This window comes from Rhinoderma darwinii, chromosome 1 (assembly GCF_050947455.1).
Source record: "Rhinoderma darwinii isolate aRhiDar2 chromosome 1, aRhiDar2.hap1, whole genome shotgun sequence".
Classification (NCBI taxonomy): Eukaryota; Metazoa; Chordata; class Amphibia; order Anura; family Rhinodermatidae; genus Rhinoderma; species Rhinoderma darwinii.
The window spans coordinates 506,725,939-506,742,854 of record NC_134687.1 but is presented as its reverse complement, the minus strand read 5'-3'; the positions used below and the strand labels follow the sequence as shown (position 1 = coordinate 506,742,854).

General features: G+C 40.1%; 1 protein-coding gene across 2 annotated transcripts in view; it reads right to left on the bottom strand.

The window, feature by feature from the left end:
* Positions 1–1,897: 1,897 nt before the first annotated feature.
* Positions 1,898–16,916, bottom strand: part of LOX (lysyl oxidase) — a 41,236-nt gene continuing 26,217 nt past the window's right edge. For both annotated transcript variants that reach the window (XM_075854805.1, XM_075854804.1), the window contains exons 3-6: positions 14,633–14,770; positions 11,149–11,305; positions 2,113–2,208; positions 1,898–2,017 (exon numbers count right to left, since the gene is read on the bottom strand). In XM_075854805.1, coding sequence (XP_075710920.1) covers positions 1,898–2,017; positions 2,113–2,208; positions 11,149–11,305; positions 14,633–14,770 — 511 coding nt within the window. The remainder of the gene's footprint in view (positions 2,018–2,112; positions 2,209–11,148; positions 11,306–14,632; positions 14,771–16,916) is intronic.

The following is a 16,916-nucleotide window of genomic DNA, read 5'->3' as shown; positions in this document are numbered from 1 at the left end:
CTTATTGATATGTCCTCTGTAATATGATAACCACAAAGTTAAAAATCCATTTTAACGTAAACTTGTACTTGCTCTGTACAGATGGAGAATGGGCCCTCAAAATAAAAAATGTTCTGGTGGGCCTAAGGAACCTTATTCTGATCCTGGCAAGAACGGTGATTGACCCCTTACCTATTGTTTAATGTTGCAAAACTACCACTCTACCAATCAGCAGAGTCTATGTCTTCATTCAGATTGATAGGTTTCTTTCTCTAGTGATTCTAATAAAAGGATGTATCCCTGCCTATGAAGACATGTCATATGAATGGTGAAATATGATCAAACATGCTATTGTTTTTTATAAGCATGTTGTCTGTCTGCCATTTTTCTTAAGAAACCTTCTTTTTCCCTTGCATCCACAAGTTTAGCTGTAAAACCTATTAGATGAAGATATTATGGAGACCGCTATAGCACTGACGTTTTTAAAGCGTGAGTCACAGGAATAATACCAGCTCTAGACAAAGAACACTTTTCTAGCTGGACCATATCCAGGAAAAGAGTTGAAAGATATCTGAACCAGACAGAATGAAATCTATTGCTTGTAGGATTTTAAATGAAACCCCATGAAGCCAGTCTTTGTCTTGTGTTACAATCGAGTCATGTTCCATCATTTTAAAGTATTTAATTTGGCTAAACCATCAGGCTTCCCAAAACACTTAGGCTTTATTCAGACAAACGTAAAATACGCGCGTGCAACGCGCGTGATTTTCACGTGCGTTGCCCGTAGCTATATTTGTCAATGGGGCCGTGCAGACATGGCAGCGTTTTTTGCGCAGCGTTGCTCCGTTGCCAAAAACTCACGACATGTCCGTTGATTCAGCGTTTTCAACGCATCACGCACCCATTGAAGTCAATGGGTGCGTGAAAACCACGCATGTCGCACGGAAGCACTTCCGTGCGAACTGCGTGTTTGCGCAACAGCTGTCAAAAGGATGAATGTAAACAGAAAAGCACCACGTGCTTTTCTGTTTCCGAACATCCAAACGGAGTGTCTTTGCGATTAGCGAACCCCGACAACCGAAGCTAACTTCACCGGGTTCGGCCAAACTCGTTTTGGCCGAACCCGACAAAAAAATTTCCGGTCCGCGACGTCGGGAGACATTCACTGTGCATGGTGCTGAAAGAGTTAAACTGTTTCAGCACCATGGACAGTGACTTGCGATCCCAAAATACATGAACCTGTAAAAAAAAACGAAGTTCTAACTTACCGATTACTCCTGTCTCCTTCCTGCAGTCCGACCTCCCGGGATGACACTTCAGTTCAAGTGACAGCTCCAGCCAATCACAGGCCAAGCACAGGCTGCAGCCAATCACAGGCTGCAGCGGTCACTTGGACTGCCGCGTCATCCAGGGAGGTGGGGCCCGATGTCAAGAGAGGCACGTCACCAAGGCAACGGCCGGGAAGTTCTCGGTAAGTAGGAACTTTATCTTTTTTTTTTTTACAGGTTTTTCGCTGTTGTGTTCGGCATTCACTGTCGAGGGTACTGAAAGATTTAGCTCTTTCAGCACCTTGGACAGTGACGGGCGTCGACAAGCCTCATCTCTATGATGCCGGCTGCGCGAAAATCACGCAGCCGCGCATCAGACACGGATGACACACGCAGCTGTCAAATGGTTGTTGCGCGCGCAAAAACGCAACGCTCGTGTGAATCCAGCCTTAGGGATATTCATCAATTAAAAGGTTACATTACATTTATAAATACATCCTGGAGGGAAAACTACGCATGTACATGATATAGAACAATTGTACAGTAAGTAAAGTATATTAAACCATGGTTCAAAAGTAAGTTTCACAATTTCTATTTTGCCGTGAATTTCATAAAATTGTAATTGCTTATAATATTTTAAAAACATATACTCACGGAGAAATTGTACAGCTAGAAGTATATACATGATGACCGGTATATCGTAGATCACAGCGGACAACATTGTTGGAATAATCAGATTCTGGAACCAAGTAGCTTGGATTCACACTGACCTGTGAAATACATTTATTTTTCCTTTAGTATTTAAGTTTTGTGCTACCTGCCATGTACAAAAAAATAATCAAATGTACAAAATGTTTCCACTTGCCTTCAAAATATAGTTTCCAGGCTTTACATCTGTGATGTCAATCCACTGGCAATCAATATCCGCATTGTAGGTGTCATAACAGCCAGGACTCAGTCCCTGAACATAAGATTACCAAAGTATAGTTTAAAATATTCATGCATAATATAGTTTGTCATGTACAATAAGATTACCCACATGTTAATGGTTTCCAGTTACCAACGTGAGATTTTTGTAAAAATTAAATAATATACCTTAAACAGCAAAACTATCGTTTGATATAAAGCGTTGATAAGGTCAGATATAATTTTGTACAAAATGGGCCCTTGGCAGCAAGGTCAATAATGCTCCCTCGCTAGCCATTTTAGACAGATTTACTAGTAATTTCCACCCACGTAATACCTCCATATACTGCCATATAGTCCCTGAGGGTATGTTCACACGCTGAGCCAAAAACGTCTGAAAATACGGAGCAGTTTTCAAGGGAAAACAGCACCTGATTTTCAGAAGTTTTTTGAGCAACTCACGTTTTTCGCGCCGTTTTTTCGGCCGTTTTTTGAGCTGTTTTCAATAGAGTCTATGAGAAAACAGCTCCAAAAACGTCCCAAGAAGTGTCCTGCACTTCTTTTGACGAGGCTGTAATTTTACGCGTCGTCTTTTGACAGCTGTCAAACGACGACGCGTAAATTACAGGTCGTCGGCACAGTACGTCGGCAAACCCATTCAAATGAATGGGCAGATGTTTGCCGACGTATTGGAGCCGTATTTTCAGGTGTAAATCGAGGCATAATACGCCTCGTTTACGCCTGAAAATAGGTCGTGTGATGCCAGCCTAAGTGTTATGTGGGAGCCAAATAATAATGCCATATCGTTCCCATATAGTACTGCGATTCCATTCCAAAAAAAATAGCATCATACACTGCTAAATAATACTGGGTACTTTCACCATGCTCCTGCGGTTCCTGTCCTTCCGTGGGTTCTGGCAAAAGCCCAGTTAGCAACCCCCTAAGACTGTTTTTAAGCTGCAGTTTTGATGGGGGTTTTTTTTGGCAATTTTCAGTGATTTTGAGGTAATCTGAGAACAGAAACTCGCCAAAAAACGGCCCTGAATTTTTCATTATTTTATATACAGTATGTTAATAGTTTGAATCATTTTGAGGTTTGACCTTGACTGACTACAAAGGATTTACTGTTTTGTACCTTTAGAATATATAAAAGTTCCTGAAGTCAGCCACTCGCTCCCTATCCGTACGTTCTACTGCAGACAGTCTGCTATAATGCCTGATATGTAGACGACATGTAATGTAAACTGGTTCATTACAAGAGATCAGTTCGGTAATCATTGGTCTTGTTTATACTGACACGTAAAGATCAAAGGGATTCTGGAGGACAATTTGACATATTCATGTACATTACATGCTACATTATGGACTGCAAAAATGCATGCAATGTCTTTTCAAGAACTTGTGACCTGTGTATGTTATTTCATTGAATCTATTCACTTATCGATTCATCCATTAACAGTTAGACCAAAATATTTTAAAACAATTCTATTGAAGTCAAAATTCCAAAATGGCATAATCTTGGTCTGTGTAAAAATTTTCAAAGCCAGCTGGACTAGTTACTGTACACTATAGTTCCAGGTCATATTTTTACATTACTTACATTCCTTCTTGCTACATTAGAAAAAAAGATATATATAGTGCAATATCTGTACCAGGGCCCCACAACAGCATGTGCCATTGATCGTTTTGGCACCCTCTTATATGGCAATGGGGCCTCTGAGCTTTCTCTGGTACATTTTTCCGGTTGTGATCATAACCCCTGCACCCCCTATAGCTGTACCCCTGATCTATAACTATAATGTTATATAAATACTGTATATGTGGAATTCCTATTGATGACATGTTCTTCTATTGCTAGAATTGTAGAAAGTGTGAGGTTAATAAAATCAAAGTCAATGTCCTTTTTGTACAGGTAAAATATACAGACCCTCTAATCTATACAATATTATATGTACAATAAAAGTCCAAAAAATTAAATTTACCAAATTATTGGACTTCTATCAAGCAAGTTAGCAATGGAAAACCCACCCAATGTATCTTCTGCAGGTGGAGTTTAGTTGCTACAATCGCTTTTAGTATTCTTCTAATGGTTTGTCTAATTTCTTCAGATGTTTTGTAGCTTTTACTGCATCCTAAACCCAAATTCCAGACTGTCTCTAATCAAAAAGGTCTTCGCTACTGTTCATGCCAGATAGCAGGTTTTTTAAACTATAAATTGTTTTACTGTGTATATTTTGCAGTCACTGTTTAATAAAACTGCCTGGTCATATTTGAGCTGTTTTACGGAGAATACACAGCATGTGGTACGTATGTTGGCACCTGCTCGCCAGCAGAGGATATCTAAGGAGGTTTTTCTCCTTGATTAGTGCTCGTGTGAAACTTTTATGAACTTTCCATCACTCTATAACTAGTTCTGTTCATTTTGAATTACTTAGACAAGCTATTATACCACAGCTATGACGCAAAACTAGAAGAGAAATATCCATGCTGTGTATTTGCAGGTTTTAAGGTAATGTGAGGCTGTAGAGGTTTATAGAAAGTGGGACGTGCATGCTTCCCTGCAGACGTGGTGGATGCTATTACAGAAAAGGGATTTTTTTTTTTAACAAATTCTTGGCTTTGGGCTTGAATAGAATATGGCTTCTGATCAAATAACGTCTGAGGTTTCACCTCACAGGAAAATGTGCATATTACATAAAGCCAAGTAACTCTTGCATGCTATTAAGCCTCTTGTTCTGTTTGCAGAACAGTCTATTCTTTCCTTTGGATGAAGCCATTCTTGTCAGTTTGACAAGGAGTTCATAGAATACTGAATATAACAAAATCTGTGTTGTTAGTCCCCACTTGGATTTATCCCCTTGACATACAAAAAGGAAATTCTCTAAAACAACTGGACAGTTGTAAATCAAAAGTTTTGTGTGTCCAAATCTTTGACGTAAGAAAATATAATGCTGTCTACTTATGCAAACATTGGGGCAGATCTAATAATGCTGTCTAAGGTTTAGACTACGTAATCTTAGACCAGGCAGTCCGAAAATGAGCCAAATTTATCACAGTGACGCCAAAGTACGGCCCAAATCAACCCCCTTTGATATCAATGGGCAGCTTTTGGCCTCTCGTAGAAAAAAAAACTGCATGTTCTTGGAGCGGTTTTGCCCTCTCACCTCCCAATGCAATCAATGGGAGGCAGTAAAATCATGCAGCGCTCGTTTTCACCGTTGTATTGCGGTTGTTTTTGCATTCTATTCTACGGCCATGGGCAAAAAACTATGCGAAAAAAGCGTCCAAAATCTGAACGAATTTTGAGGCAGATTTTTTTTCTGCCTGTCAAAATAAACTGAACTAGGCCTTAGACAAGATCTGCACTGTTTGCTTATTGAATGGGTCTAAGACCTAATCAACATTGTCATAAAAAGGGTCACAATGTGGTGCATTTCTATGACATTATAGGTGCAAACACATTCGTAACTCTGCCCCTATGTCTCCACTTTTAACAAGATTTTATATAATATTGAGTTGATATTTTACTTCTATTGAGCTATTTTTTGTAATATGACATCTTTTCATTCATATCCATAACTGCTTTCTCATTTCTGCTGGTTGCCATTGGAAACAGACTACAGTCTATTTTCTGCTGTCAGAGATGTGACTAAATAGCTTTGCTCTCTACATGGCTACACACATCTGTTTTCTCTATGCAATTTGGATTTAAACTCATCTGATACTATTGTTTTCTCCAATATGGCGTCTATTAGGCTGCTTATATCTCTCCATCCGTAGAAATAATAAGTGAGTTCTAAAAGGTAACTGTTGACCTTATATTTGGCCAACAACTGTGTAACTGTTATCTGAGCTACCACAATGTTCTCCTCTCTGATCACCAGGAAACCCGTAGAATTCTGAATTTGGTTTTGAAAGCAAATCTAACTCTAAATCTGTACAAGATAAAACAAAGTATTTACAAACTTACCCTACACTTTATGTGCATGTAAACTGTGGAATATAGGGAAAAATAGATGTACAGCCTGGTTGGCTCTTCAGCTAGCTGTTTTCACTGGTTCAACCCCTTAAAGAGGCTCTGTCACCAGATTTTGCAACCCCTATCTGCTATTGCAGCAGATCGGCGCTGCAATGTAGATTACAGTAACGTTTTTATTTTTAAAAAACGAGCATTTTTGGCCAAGTTATGACCATTTTTGTATTTATGCAAATGAGGCTTGCAAAAGTCCAAGTGGGCGTGTTTAAAGTAAAAGTCCAAGTGGGCGTGTATTATGTGCGTACATCGGGGCGTTTTTTACTACTTTTACTAGCTGGGCGTTCTGACGAGAAGTATCATCCACTTCTCTTCAGAACGCCCAGCTTCTGGCAGTGCAGACACACAGCGTGTTCTCGAGAGATCACGCTGTGACGTCACTCACTTCCTGCCCCAGGTCCTGCATCGTGTCGGCCACATCGGCACCAGTTGATTCTGCAGCAGCATCAGCGTTTGCAGGTAAGTAGCTACATCGACTTACCTGCAAACGCCGATGCTGCTGCAGAATCAACTGTAGCCTCTGGTGCCGATGTGTCCTCGCTCGTCCGACACGATGCAGGACATGGGGCAGGAAGTGAGTGACGTCAAAGCGTGATCTCTCGAGAACACGCTGTGTGTCTGCACTGCCAGAAGCTGGGCGTTGTGAAGAGAAGTGGATGATACTTCTCGTCAGAACGCCCAGCTAGTAAAAGTAGTAAAAACGCCCCGATGTACGCACATAATACACGCCCACTTGGACCTTTACTTTAAACACGCCCACTTGGACTTTAGCATAACTTGGCCAAAAATGCTTGTTTTTTAAAAATAAAAGCGTTACTGTAATCTACATTGCAGCGCCTATCTGCTGCAATAGCAGATAGGGGTTGCAAAATCTGGTGACAGAGCCTCTTTAATGAACGCCCATATGTGTTTTAACGGTGGCCATTAAGGGTACTTTTCATGGCAGCGCTTTGGCATAAAATTTAGTCCACAGGGAGGTGCTTTAACTCCAGGCCTCAGAGTACCGATTGAGGACTGTTTTGTCCAGTCCCCGGTCACGTGATCACCGTTATTCACTAAATAACGCAGTTCACCACTAAACCGGCGGTGGTTTTAAAAATAAATTCTCCTCTCACAGAAGATATTCTGTGAAAGGAAAGAGAAATAGTGAAAATTAGTGCCAGAAGATGCCTGTGGCAGCATATGGCAAATAGTAACAGTCAGGGTTCAATGTCAGTGGTTCCTGATAAAATGATCACTGTGTTATACCTATCACAGTGATCTATGTCAGTATATTTAGAAAACACAGCCAGGACATGTGCTGTGTTTTTCTCTCCCCTCACTGTAGTTGACCTGTGAGAGGAGAGAGAGACGCTACATGAGGGCCTCATGCACACGACCGTATTTTTTCACACCCGTAAATACTGGCGTAAATACGGGTCCGGTGTCACACGTATTCCACCCGTTTTGCACCAGTATTTACGAACCCGTGCTCGTAAATATGGGTCCGGTGTCACACGTATTCCACCCGTATTTACGAGCACGTTTTTGGCAGCAAAATAGCACTGCACTAATCGGCAGCCCCTTCTCTCTATCAGTGCAGGATAGAGAGAAGGGACAGCCTTTTCTGTAATAAAAGTTAAAGAAATTCATACTTACCCGGCCGTTGTCTTGGTGACGCGTCCCTCTCTTCACATCCAGCCCGACATCTCTGGATGACGCGGCAGTCCATGTGACCGCTGCAGCCTGTGATTGACCTGTGATTGGCTGCAGCGGTCACATGGCCTGAAACGTCATCCAGGACGTCGGCCCGGATGTCGAGAGGGACGCGTCACCAAGGCAACGGGCGGGAGACCGGACTGGAGGAAGCAGGAAGTTGTCGGTAAGTATGAACGTCTTTTATTTTTATTTTTTACAGGATAGGGGATACATGTCTTGTTTATGGCAGAGCGGGGAGATACCTCCCCGCTCTGCCATAGTTTTCATTGTAGTCCCGGCGGTAGTTACGCCACTGGGCTGTGGCCTGCAGACCGGGTAGTCCCCTGACCTCGCCTCACCTCGCAACGCTCCCGTAATCACGGGTGAACACACGCAGCCACCCATGATTACGGGAGCCCCATAGACTTCTATGGGATGCCCGTGCCGTTATTACGGCATGAAATAGGGCATGTTCTATCTTTTTTAACGGCACGGGTACCTTCCCGTGAGCAAACGGGAAGGTACCCGTGGCTAACAGAAGCCTATGAGCCCGTTATTGCGGGTCGTAATAACGACCCGCAATAACGGGTGTTTTTACGGTCGTGTGCATGAGGAATCCAAGTAAAAATACACCAGCATCACAAACTCTTCAAGTCTATGCCCCCTGATCACCTCGTTCATGCCCTCTTACCAGTGCGCGCACACAAGTGATCAGTACTTTTTTTTTTATCGCTCTGTTTTCTGGCAGCGTCAGGTTTTTACCTGGTATTAGCCAGTTTTCTGTAATTTTTTTTTGTTGGTTTTACATAAAAATAAAAAAAAATAACAAAGTTAGTAACCTATTATATGGTTACTGATCTTATAGGGCATCAGGTTATTACTTATTAGGCAGGTTATATTATTAATTATTTATTTTTAAGTTAAAAAAAAAAAAATACCTTTAAAAAAAAGTTAATAGCCTAACGGTTACTGATTGTCATCAGATTATTGGTGTTAGGCAGATTAATTATTTTTTTAAAGCGCAAATTTTTTTCTAATAATAATGGCTCGGAGAATGTTTACTGCGGTGCAAGTGTACACCTTCTGTCATCACTGTCGAATCCCCAGGCGCAGGGCCTAGTGGTGCAGTCTCTCGCTTGATGTGGGATCCTGCAATTTAATTCCCCCCCCAAGTACTGACATTTTCAGCAACCCCAGGAATAAAAATAGATATTGCTAATTTTACCCCTTGAGACTTCTACCACATATTTTATTTGTCAGTCCTGGAGTTGATTGTCCAACAGACAAATATATATGCAAGACAGTTTATTGCACAATAACTCACATCCCTCTAATTACCATAGACCCCCAATAGTGTCCCTGAGCTAAAAATGTAGGCCTAAGTCAATATGGGATTGATAAAAAAAAATCTTCCAAAGAAATGACCCAGGCTACGATCGCCTTAATAAATTGAGACCTTTAATTGCCCTCCTACAACAATCTTTTCTTAATTCGTACACCCCAGACCAAAATTTATCGGTGGATGAATCTCTGATGAGCTATAAAAGATGTCTTTCATTCCGGCAGTTAGTAGAGCACAACAGGGTATACCTGCATTTGTTATTTATTCATGAAGACGTCGCCACTGACGTCGCCTAGCAACGCTCCCATAATTACGGGTGCACACACGTTGTCACCCGTAATTACGGGAGCCCCATAGACTTCTATGGGCCTGCCCGTGCCGTAATTACGGCCTAAAATAGGACATGTTCTATATTTTTCAACGGCCCGGGCACCTTCCCGTAAGCCTACGGGGAGGTAGCCGTGGCCAATAGAAGTCTAAGGGCCCGTAATTACGGCCCGTGATTACGGGCGTTTTTACGTTCGTGTGCATGGGGACTTGGGGTGTATTTTTTAACACCGGTGAAACAGGGTGATAGATTTTGGGGTGCGTTTCTTCATTCTCATGTTCGCTTCACAAAGAACTCTGTCTTTAAAAAGTGACATTTGTGAAATAAGTGATTTATTTTTTTTCACCTGCTTTGCATGAATTCTTACAAAAAACTCTGGGGTCAAAATACGTCGAACACCCCTTAATAAATACCTTAAGGGGGTCATTTTCAAAATGGGGGGGTTTCCATCATTCTGACACCTATGAGCCTCTGAAAACTTGGCTTAGTGCAGGAAAACAAAATGTATTTCAAAATGTATAAGATTATTACTACATTTGTAAGTCTCCTAAATTGCTAAAAAATGTGCATTTTTTTCAAAAGTGCTGCCCAGTTATAGGAGAGAGATTTGAAATATGTTTAATAAAAAAAAGTGTACATTATGTATGTATGTATTTTATGTATGTATGTATATATCTGATATACTGCAGTTCAAAATAGGAAATAATATCATTTTTACAAAATGTCATTAATTTTAGTATTTTCTAATTAATTTATGCTAATCGTATCAGTCTACTTTTACCACATAAATAAAGTACAACATGTGACGACAAAACAATGTCAGAATTGCTTGGATGTGCAAAACTATTGCAGAGTTATTCTCTGATAAAGTCAGATGTGCCAAATTTGAAAAATTGGCTTCATCATTAAGGTCCAAACCAGCTTGGTCATTAAGGGGTTAAAAATTACTTTTTTTTTTTTTTTTTTACTAGTCCCACTAGGGGACTTCACTATGTGATTATCCAATCGCATTTATAATACACTGCAATACTTCTGTATTGCAGTGTATTATGTAGTGTATTAGTGTAAAACGGACAGGCATCTGCTAGGTCATGCCTCTGGCATGACCTAGCAGGCATTTACTACAGGCTTTGCCAGTTCGGGTGAAAAGACTGATCTTCAAAGAAGAAGAGAGCGAGCGTGCGCTTTCTCTGCTCGCTCTTGCTGTGGCACTGTCCATATCTGATTGGACAGTGTCACAGCCATAGTAACACGCGCCCTTGCCAGTACATGCCCCGTTGACTGTTCAGGGGTTATTTAAATATCGGGCGCCAAATATAACAGCACCGATATCTAAATAACGGAGGAGGGTAGAATTTTTTTTAAAAAAGTGCCCCAGGGTTTGTGCAGCCCTCTCCATTACATGCTGCCCTCAGCTGCACGTGTATGGGGAGGTGAAAGGTTCTCTTTAAGGTCTAAAATAGGCTGGTCATTAAGGGGTTAAAACCTACAGTAAATAACCATTAAAGGAATCACACCTAAATCCAAATATTATACGTAATAAATACATTTGTATTGCTGCTTCATAAAAAGTGATAATTTTTTTTTCACGCTTCTCCATTGATATATTTCTCACCTGTGTATGAGCAGTACATGCAAATCGCCTATAGTATCCATAGTCACAAGAGGTATCTTCCAGGCAAAAACTGGCTTTGTGCCCTTCAGCAACTCTTCTGTGTGATTGTGCATCAAGTAAGTCATAGTGACTAAATTCATCCATACTGTGGTAATGTCTGTCAATGACAAATATTAAATATCAACTGCATTTGTTTATTTTGTATGATTGCTTTGTAAGAGAGAAGCAGCACCCAAATTGTAGGTTCATAATCATAGTTAAGTTTGGATATTTACAAGATGTACAAAAAAAATAAATATGAAAACACTAGAAAGATTAGGAAAGAGTCAACCGATGATATTCTGACTGCTTACAGCAACCACTTAGGGGACGCAGACGAGCTTACTTTACAATTTATTTATTGAACTCAAAATTAGAACAGTAAGCAGTAAGCTCCCCCTTGTGGCGTCTACAGGCAGCCAGAATTTTATCTTTTAACTCAACGTATATGCAGGGAATTTGTACCTCTATAGCTAAAAAACAGAATTCTGACTGCTATACAAAAAGATTAAGAAATTGATCAGCACATATACTGTGTGTGTGTGTGTGTGTGTATGTATGTATGTATGTATGTATGTATGTATGTATGTGTGTATATATATATATGTACGTACATACATACACTTTTAACAATGTTAAAAAGTGAACATCCACTAAATGGATGCCTATTTTAGCCTCTATTTTCCTAGATGGGGAAAACAGAGTACGTAAATAAGCAAAATTTGCCTATAGGGAAATCTGCACGAAGCTCATAAGGGCTCAAAGCACAAGAATTGCTCCATTTTTTTCACGTTTTGTTTGTTTACTCTGCCACACTAGTGGCTCTGAGAATAATCTTGGCGTATTGTCACGGCAGTTTAAGCACGCACTTGCACATTCTCAGCCATGGACTACAAGATCTGCTCTTGGCAACTACATTTGGAAGACTTGGAGCACTTTTGTTACCCATCTTAATAGTCCCTAACCATTGTTTTGTTTTTTTTATACACAATAACATCCTAACAAATGCGCAACTGTATTGTTTTTCAGCCATTTGGGCTATAAATGTTCATTTAGTTATTCCTTCTGCTGGAAAAAATGAAGAGCAAAGATGTAGAAGACCGTGTATGGGTGAATGAGGAAAACAAATGTAACTGGCTGTACATTTACTGGAAAAAAAGGTTGTTTTTTTTCTTAACTGTCTGGAAGTATAGATGTGCAGCATCAAATATTTGAACATAGCAAAGAAGTATCTCAAAGTAGGAAAAATGAATTGTGCAGCCACCAGATTTGTACTTGGTTGAATAAATCCAGATGTTCAAAAGTTTAGCATTTTCATAATTTCCTGTTCTAAAACAGTTATGCTAGTCGTATGAAAGACAGCATTTTTTTTAAGGTTGAGTGACAAAAGCTTTAACAAAAGCAAACCCTTAAGGCACAGCAAAATTGGTTGGAAATTCTTCTCACAACAGCGAAAAATTCCAAGCAAGTTTTGTATTGTTCCAAGAAGACTGATTTACTGAACTGTTCTGTTTCTTTGTTGGTCTTTTTTTTGTAGTTGAAATGTGTTTTATCTGAAATACAACACATATGTGATATATAAGATGGTGGGTTTTCTAGCGCAAGTTATAATACTATAAGGGTATGTTCACACGGGGTCATTACGTCCGTAATTGACGGACGTATTTCGGTCGCAAGTCCCGGACCGAACACAGTGCAGGGAGCCGGGCTCCTAGCATCATAGTTATGTACGATGCTAGGAGTCCTTGCCTCTCTGCCGGACAACTGTCCCGTACTGTAATCATGTTTTCAGTACGAGACAGTTGTCCGGCAGCGAGTCAGGGACTCCTAGCGTCGTACATAACTATAATGCTAGGAGCCCGGCTCCCTGCACTGTGTTCGGTCCGGTACTTGCGTCCGAAATACGTCCGTCAATTACAAACGAAATGACCTCGTGTGAACATACCCTAAAAAGATTCTAATTCTATACACATGGGAGAGACAAGTGATAAAGGGTTTTAATGCTGGGTGACCTATAATATCTGTAATTGTTTGGGATTTTTTATGCCATGTAAAGATATTGGTGTCAGGAATCATTGAGCAGTTAGATTATACATAAACATCACTGCATGAATATAAACCTGATTTGGACATACAGTCACTTAGTAATATGGCAAAATATACAAACAAAAGACTTACAAGAAGTTTAGTATACTTACAAATAACACTAATCTCTTTTTACTTTCTCCACCTACAGATAGCCTTAAAGGGTTATTCCCATCTTAAAGTTAACCTGTACTTTCATAAAACTTTTGACATGTCATAGTGACATGTCAAAAGTTTTAATTGCTGGGGGTCTGAGCACTGAGACCCCCTCCGATTGCTGAAACAAGGCGGCGGAAATGCTCAGGTGAGCGCTGAGCTGCTTCATTTCTGATCTGCTCGGCTTTCCTCGGAATGCAAAGCGAGCAGTGTACAGGCTTAATAGAAAGTCTATGAGTCAATGTACACCACTCGCTCGGCTTTCCAAGGAAAACTGTGCAGAGCCGATCAGAAACAAAGCGGCTCAGCGCTCACCCGAGCACTTCTTATGCTTTGTCTTAGCCACCGGAGGGGGTCTCAGTGCTCAGACCCCCACCGATCAGGACTTCTGATATTTCACTATGATATGTCAATTGTTTTATGAAAGTACAGGCACATATCTGATAGATGTGGGTCTCAGCTTTGGAATCTGCACCTATCTTGAGAATGGGCATCCCCCATTCCCTGCCTGGTGATGCTGAATATGCCATAAATGTCTAAGATGGGAATACCCTTTTAATTCATTGATTCTTATACTTTTATTTTTTATACAAAGCTTTTAATTCATGATTTTCTAAAGCAGTTCTTAAGAATAGTGCTATGCATTATTCTTAAGATTTCTTGTGAAAGCCTGGCACATGAGGCTTGCGATCTCAAGAATTGTAACAACTAACCAATATTAGGTGAATGGGGCTCAGTTCTTGGTTCTATTTTCAGGTAGAGTTATAGTTTGACTTCTCAAACCAAGTAAATCCTGTTTTGTGGTATGTTTGAAGGCTAATAGTTGACTCACAAGAATAACAGTTTGGGTTCAGACGTGACAGAGTTTCTCCACCACGGATTTCTCAGCAAATCTTCAAGTGTTTTATCCGGATGAAAAAGTTCATTGAAAATATGTAATTTTGCAGTTGAAATCTGCAAAAAGAATGTGCGTGTTGTGGATATAAAAATCTGCAGCTTTCTAAAATTTCTGTGAATAGCGTTTTGAAAGCCACATGTATTGTACTGTACGTGGCCTATGAAATTATGTCTACTTTCCCTGAATATAATGGAGGATAGTTGCCAGGTTCCTGTCCCTATATTGGTGATTAATAGCGTACAACCTTTATAGGGCTTACTTCTGGTAGTGTGACAAAAGCGTCACATAAATAAGTGTTGCACTTACTGGTGGCAGCTGTGCCATTCCCAAGAATAACGGGGTCTGCTTGGCATGAAGTCCGCTGTACCTTGGTTTTTCACTCTCTGGGGAAAGCGAAGAAGCACCCTCTGGTCATAATCTCTGACGTCTGAGCGGTAGGCTGAGCTACGGAAAAGTATAAAGACGTAAAATAAGTTACTGTAAATGTCTTAAGATTTGACATGTAAAAAACACAGTAAAGTGACAGTGGAGAAATCTCTAAAACACATTTACAACTGAATACAAATGTATTAACACTGTAAACGTCAATGATTCGGTATGAATCACATAACCACAGAACCAGGGAAACCCTACCAGAAACAGAAAATATGAAATAATTTCTGTATACAGTGACTATAGCAGTTTGGATGAAGTCTCTACTTTTCCATACTGGAGTAAACTTCACCAGAAAAAAATCTGGAAAACCACAAGTTTCCTGTGAATTTGCATTGATGTTTGCATTCTGGGAACTGAAAAATAGTGCACCATAGACCACAAGGTCTATTTTAAAAATGTACTTATTTTTATTTCCTGACTAGATAGGTTTAATTATCAAATAAAATAGCCTGTAACTATTATGTTAATTGCTTAAATTGTGACATTGTTCTCAGCTAGTCCCTGACTTCCTATTATTATCTATGACCATGATAGAGCTATTTCTTCCATCATTTTTGACCGGATCTGCGATGGAGACTCCGCAGATCTTAACATAGCCTTAGATGTTGAGCAATATAAATATAAATGGCTGTACTGTTTATTGATAATCCGATTGCAATGTAGTGGAGTATTATGAGACTTAGTTAAAGAGGCTCTGTCACCACATTATAAGTGCCCTATCTCCTACATAAGGAGATCGGCGCTATAATGTAGGTGACAGCAGTGATTTTTATTTAAATAAACAATCTGTTTTCACCACTTTATTAGCGATTTTAGATTTATGCTAATGAGTTGCTTAATGTTTTTACTTTAGACCAAGAGGGTGTTGTACAGAGGAGTGTATGACGCTGACCAATCAGTGACCAATCAGCATCATGCACTCCTCTCCATTCATTTACTCAGCGCATAGGGATCCTTTTTGATCGCTATGTGCTGTCTTATACTTACACATTAACAATACTGAAGTGTTTAGACAGTGAATAGACATTCCACGGGATGTCTATTCACAATCTCTGCACTTCGTTACTATTTCTGTGGTAGTTACAGCAGAGGAAGCGTAATCTCGTTGTAACCTGTCATCTACAGCGTAATCTCGCGAGATTATGCTTCCTCTGCTGTAACTACCACAGAAATAGTAACGAAGTGCAGAGATTGTGAATAGACATCCCGTGGAATGTCTATTCACTGTCTAAACACTTCAGTATCGTTAATGTGTTAGTATAAGACAGCACATAGTGATCTAAAAGGATTCCTATGCGCTGCCTAAATGAATGGGGAGGAGTGCATGACGCTGATTGGTCAGCGTCATACACTCCTCTGTACAACGCCCACTTGGTCTAAAGTAAAAACACGCCCACTTGTGCATTAAGCAACTCATTAGCATAAATCTAAAATCACTAATAAAGTGGTGAAAATAGATAATTATTTAAATAAAAAGCACTGCTGTCACCTACATTATAGCGCCGATCTCCTTATGTAGGAGATAGGGCACTTATAATGTGGTGACAGAGCCTCTTTAAAGCAGTGAAAAGATAACCATATATTTCCATTGATCGGCGCTCGTTTACACGTCCTGACTATCTAACTATTCCAGCGTAAGGCCCACGTTTATAAAGCATAATTTTTTATTTTTTTTTTCCACTTCCATTAAGGCCCCATTCACATTTTGTTTTTAGCCTACGTTCTCTCTGACTTGACTGGAGTCACTGTGCTTTTGAGTAAACTGGAACACAGGCTCTCAATGCATTCCTATGGGAGCCAGAACGAAGCTCCATATGAATGCATTGAGAGCCTTACTTCCGGTTTTCTGAAAAGCAGTGATTCCAGGCCAGGTCAGAATGAAGATCATGTGAACGGCGCTGGACCCGAAAAACCTCAAGATGCGAGGATTGGTAAGTATTTCTGCACACAGCACCTCACTGACACACCAATGTACAAACGGAGGGTGCAATAAAAAAAAATAAAGTGGAGTGCTTCTTTAAGTCTGATTTTGTTTATCAGCTGCTGCACATTCTTGCTAGAGGACATGTTGCCAAAAGAAATACGGTTATGTAATTCTATTTCAGACATACTGGAGTCGGGTAAGTCAGAATCTAAAATGAATTAAATGTGCACC